The sequence below is a fragment of the Buceros rhinoceros genome, unplaced genomic scaffold (genome assembly GCF_000710305.1).
Source record: "Buceros rhinoceros silvestris isolate BGI_N320 unplaced genomic scaffold, ASM71030v1 scaffold15994, whole genome shotgun sequence".
Taxonomy (NCBI): domain Eukaryota; kingdom Metazoa; phylum Chordata; class Aves; order Bucerotiformes; family Bucerotidae; genus Buceros; species Buceros rhinoceros.
Genome location: NW_010406649.1, coordinates 4,565 through 9,960, shown reverse-complemented (window position 1 = coordinate 9,960; position 5,396 = coordinate 4,565). Strand labels below are relative to the sequence as shown.

At 55.8% G+C, this 5,396-nt stretch overlaps 1 protein-coding gene across 1 annotated transcript in view; it reads right to left on the bottom strand.

Moving 5' to 3' along the window:
• The window catches only part of RMDN3 (regulator of microtubule dynamics 3), a gene marked incomplete at its 5' end in the record, with an annotated part of 24,481 nt that overhangs the window by 15,718 nt on the left and 3,367 nt on the right, over positions 1 to 5,396 (bottom strand). The window contains 3 exons of the mRNA XM_010134208.1: positions 1,349 to 1,409; positions 2,387 to 2,489; positions 3,581 to 3,848. Of these exons, the coding sequence (XP_010132510.1) occupies positions 1,349 to 1,409; positions 2,387 to 2,489; positions 3,581 to 3,848 (432 nt within the window). The remainder of the gene's footprint in view (positions 1 to 1,348; positions 1,410 to 2,386; positions 2,490 to 3,580; positions 3,849 to 5,396) is intronic.

Sequence of the window (5,396 nt, the reverse complement as noted above, 5' to 3'; positions counted from 1 at the left end):
GGACCGCGCGCCCCTTCACCGGAGCCGTGGTGGCAGGAGTGGGTACAGCAGCACAGAGCCACTGGGAACACCTCAGCTCAAAAGGCTTGAGCTGTACTGGTGGCACACGACTAGACCCCACCTCACAGCCACCACCCCTGCGCACTGCGGACAAAGCCGAACTGCCAACATTACCCCCTGGAGCAGAACCTGGCTTTGCAAAACACCAGCCAAGCAGGTACCCAAGTGGCTGCGAAGCTGAGGGCTCCCCCTGGCAGCGCGCTCCCACTTAACGCATAGCTCACAGGATGGTGCCCCCAGCCGTGGGCTTGGCTTTGGAGGGTCTGTACATCACACTGCAGGGGGCTGGGAAGGGGCCAAAGGCAAAGGGGCGGCGAACCTGAGGGCTCCACCTGGCAGCTCGCTCCCACTTAACGCATAGCTCACAGGATGGTGCCCCCAGCCGTGGGCTTGGCTTTGGAGGGTCTGTACATCACACTGCAGGGGGCTGGGAAGGGGCCAAAGGCAACAGGACTCGGGAAAGACACTACCGAGAGCCTGGCCCCGCTGAGCGGCCAGCCCCAGAGCGAGCCGTCTGAGTTATCTGTGTGAACCAGGCTCTTCGGCAGCGCCCCTACACTCAGAACACCCAGCCTGGAGCAGGACGCCCTCGCAGCGCTTTCCCAAGAGCGCTGCTGACAGAGTTCCGCTCGTTTCCGCAGCAGCCAGCCCCGGCACAGCCCGTCCCCACAGCCGAGAAACCACTGTCCTCCGCTGTCGAAAGGGACACTGCCCAGTTCCCAGCACAGCTTCCAAACAACCTCCCTTCACCTCTCAAACACAATACGCTTAAGCCGCAAGCAGCCCGAGGAACATGGGTTTAGCCTGCCGACACCAAAGGCAGCTGGCTGCACTCCACGTCAAACTCCTTTTGCCAAGAGCTGGTTTCTCCAGGCTTCATCTGGAGGTTCAGCCATCACCGCCGGAGCTCCCTGGCTCGCTGGGCACAGACTCACAGAAGCCTTGGCACGGTCTGTGCTCAGGATCCCCCGAAGCTGACGATCCTGTCTGGGAGCTTTTGCTCACGAACACTCCTGGCCATCTCGTGGCAGAGAGAAATTCTAATTAAACTGGCACGAGGGAAGCAAAGCTGGTGACTGCGCTCGCAGCCAGACCCCCCTCTGCCGAGCCATTCCCGTGCCAGCTGCCAAAGCCGTCAGAAATGGCTTTTACAGAGACCAACATCGATGTGGTGCACTCCAAGCAACAGCAAGGAGGCTTCTGTCTGGGGTTTTATGCAGCTCAGCTCCCAACAATCTCCACGCCCTTTCTTGAGTTTCTTGGAAGAGCAAGAAGCAGCATCACGTACCATTGGTGGCACTCGGCACTCTGATCCCATCTCTGCAGGGCCAGTTCCAGCACTTCCTTCCCTGCAAGTAAGTGGTCAGAGGTGAGAAATTCCGCCGCCTTCTCTCCTAACGCCTCTCTCTGAGGCAGTCAGAGCACAGCAACAGCAACAGCCCGGCACAAAAGCCTCCTGTTGGTTCATTTTAGAACACATTCAGCTTGAAAACGTCCCGTAGATAATTTCATGCTCCTGCAGTGACACGGAACATCCGGGGCCGCTCACAGAGCTCACGCAAACGCGTGGCACCGCAGCAGATCGCGCTGGCCTGACCGGGGGGTTTCACCCCACCTGGAAGCACCATTACCGGAATGAAAGCACCTCCCACCCCACGCCAAGGAAGGTCCACCAGAGCTGTCAGGGGGCTTGTTCTGCTGCCTTCCACAGCCTCAGACCTAGGACCTGCCCCACGCCACGTCCCCCTGTCACATCGTGGTTTAAATGGCTTCACTGGTTCCCAGGAGGCAGTAACTCCATTGGGTAGTCAGAGTATTAACTAGCAGTGGTTAGTTTGTCATTACAACCAGGACAGGAGCTCTTTACAACAGGATCTTTTCAGGTATATCTTAACTGTCACAAAGACAATTTTTGTGGTTTATTGTGACCCACCTACGATCTTACAAACAAACCACCAAGACAGTGAAGAAGAACGAGGGAACGAAACTAAACCGATTCCTCAAAGTGGACACACATTTTAAAATGTATTTCTTTTATAGTTGCATGTTAGCAACACAAAACATTAAATGCCTTGTGGCAAAAACTTATTTATCTTCATACCACCCAGGACACAGGTGACGGGTTTGAGACACAGACTTGTACACCTTAACCAGCCCTCGGTCTACTCACATGAGCTGTCAGAAAGCCAAAGTTTTCGGCACACACCACCCCGCTCCCGCTGCCTCCTCACCCACCCAAAGGGATCCCGAGGGATAAGACCCACCCACCACACTGCCACCCGAGGGGCGACGCCAGCTTTGCACAGCCCCAGCGCCCGTCTCTCACCGTCAGACGCGTACGACCTCTTCTCGTCCGCCTCTCCCGTCACCTCGCACATGTCGCTGTGGGCTCGGGCCAGGCGCCACAGAAAGTCCTTCTGGTCTGCGTACTGCGGTGGAAACAGGGACGTCACACACAGAGACCCGCTGACAAAGGGCATGAGGAAGAGACACCAGGTGGGGGCACGTCCTGGAAGTCACACGGGCATTTCTGAAACTCTAAAAGGCCCCAACTCTACAGGAGCTGAAGCAGAACCACAAGAGCAAACTGGATGGGCAGATTTATCATTAAATCCGCAACGCTACGCTACTGGGATGGGTCGAGTTGTTGATGCCTTCCACGGAGCCTCTCCACTTCAGAGGCCACACTGGGGCCAGTTCTCCTGCAGCCTCTGCTAAGCTCAAAGCACTGGGGGGAAAAAAATCACCCTAAAGCCCATCGCTTCGCTTCAGTTCACACCCTGAGCTGTACTCTTCTCACGCCTCAATCCACAGTCACACCATTTCCCACCCAGCCTCGTTCCTAAGCCCTGGACAGTTCCACAGGCGTGATGTTCTGCTGGAGGTGAAACGTTCTGACAAATCAAACTCTCTTAAAAAAAAAAATATATATAGAAAATGAAAACACAACCCCTAACAGTCTGGTTTCTTTGTTGAAAATAAAGAGGTGGGAAATCCCCAGAAAGGAGCAGGGGAATTTCAGGAGCCATGAAAGGAAAGGTGGCCAAGCAGCTGCACCACCAGGCTGTCAGGCTCATTAACTGACACACGCACGGTGTGGCCTCACCCCCCTGTCTGAAGGTGCTACCTGTGCATTTCCTGAACCACCGCACTCGGCACGGGGCCGGCAGAAGGACCGAGTTTCCCCAGCACCGATGGAGCCGGTGCAGCGCATCGAGGTGAACGGTCTCAGCGCATTCACCAGCTTTGCTGGACACGCACAGTGTGTTCACGCTGGGCAAGTGACGACATGATGAGACACAGAGTTCCGAGGCACAAAGCGACTGGGAGGGAACTGGCTGCTGCTGTAGCCTGAACTACTCTGGTCCCCAGCCCACTCCCAAGCTGCTCCTGAGGAGCGGGCTGCTGGAAGCAGGCCCAGCTGTGCTGCAGGACCTAGACCCCACCACGAGATGCAATTTCCTCTTTCCCAGGCTGAGAACACAAATCACTGCCAGAAAATACACCAAGGAGCCCTTACCGCCAGCTTATTATTCAGCAGCAGCTGGAAGCCCTCTCTCTTCTCCTGCTCATCTCCACTGTGCAAGTGGTCAGCCTGCTGCAGCAGCTGAGACAGACCCTCCTCCAGCGAGGAATCTACGAGGAGATGCGATTCATCCTCGCTGACGAGGTCCAGGGAATCCCGTCGCGCAACTCGCACTGTTTCACAGCTCACTTCGTCCTCCCCTTCTTCGCTCTCCCTCTCGGTCTCCCGCTCGTAGTCGGACTCAGCGTTGGCTGTGCTGTACCTGTGAGAAACCACAACCCACAACCCACAGCTAGGCTGAGGCAGCCGGTGACAGCCTTGTACATAGGGACGGAACAAACAGCTCTTCCTCAGGGAGGAAGAGGAGTATCTTAGTTTATCCCGGAGAACACTGAACAAACCAAGCGGCTCAACTAACACCCCAATCATTATTTCTCACGTAATATACACAAATGCCCAGAGGAGAAGAAAGATGGACCCCAAGAGTTAAGCAGGACTCGCTGACAAGTGTCCACGTCCCACTTGCACACCACAACAGCCTCTCAGGCCTCCGACTTCAGCGTAAGAGACCTGAGCGACTGAGACAGAGCCAGGGCAGCTCAGTTAAAGGTACGGATTGTAAGAGAGAAGTTCATCAAACAATCCAGAATGCTTATCCATGTGGAAAACAGAGCCTGAGCTTTCCAGCCTGCTCAGGTGACTGCAGGTCCAGCAGCTCTTTTGGCAGCATCTCGTGCCTCCACCACCCTCCCCGAGTGCTGAACGTGCAGCAGCTCGTTCACACTGAGGTGTGAGAAGGAGCAAACCAGTAAGAGAGTGATCAGAACTATTCCACGTGAGCGGGAAGCCCAGCAAGGAGACACAACCCCAGCCCACGACCAGTGACTAAATCCAATGAACGAGATAGAGCTCAGATCAAAGCTGCTGAAAACGGCTGAAGTTAAGCTCCCCAAACCGTACCCAGGCCCCTTCGCTGGCAACGCAGGTACGGACTGACACCACGGCAGTGGGGGTCTGCCTGCAGAACTCCCTTCTTTTTCAGGAAGGCTCTTTGCTGCCCTCACATTTACCTGCCAGCCCTTCCCTGAAGAACAAGCACAAGCCAGCCAGGAACTTCAGAACTGCACTTCTATACTGGGCGTTTGTTGGTTTATCTGGGGAGAAAGCTCTCGTCCTGAAGCCCTTCAAACCCCAGAAATGCTTCACTCGAGGTGGGGGTTGTACTTGTTGCCTGGTTAAACTCGAATGAACAGTCCTCACGGTCAGGCAGCTGCCCTCCCATTCTCCTCTGAGGGAGAGCCGAGTGCTCTGGGTGAGGAGAGACTGTCTGGAGGCAAAGATAGGTGACCAGAGCCCGTATCTGACGAAAGCAGTTACAGGACGCGGCCACACGCAGACAACCCGACACGGCTGGTTATCAAAGCCTCGGTTTGCTGAGACCCATCAACACTGCTCGGGTTGAGGGGGAACGAAATGCTCTCGCTCACCACCCAGAATTCAAAAGCACACCACGGTGTGCTGAAATAAAGCCAGAGCCGGCTTGAGCACACTGCCAGGCCAGGGAAGCACGGCGAGACACCACGGGGGGATCACACAGGCAGCGCTGAAGTAACAGGTAACACAGCACCACAGTGCCAGGTGACGCTGGCACCGACTCGCCAGATTAAAAGCTTCATTTCTTGGTATTTTCTTAAGGCAGTGACATTGTTGGTTCTCTAGACTCTCTCACTCTGGGTACTCAAACACGCTCCTCACATCCTCTCACTTCCCACCCTCCCCTCCCCGGCAGCGCAGCCGGGGGCTGCGTGGC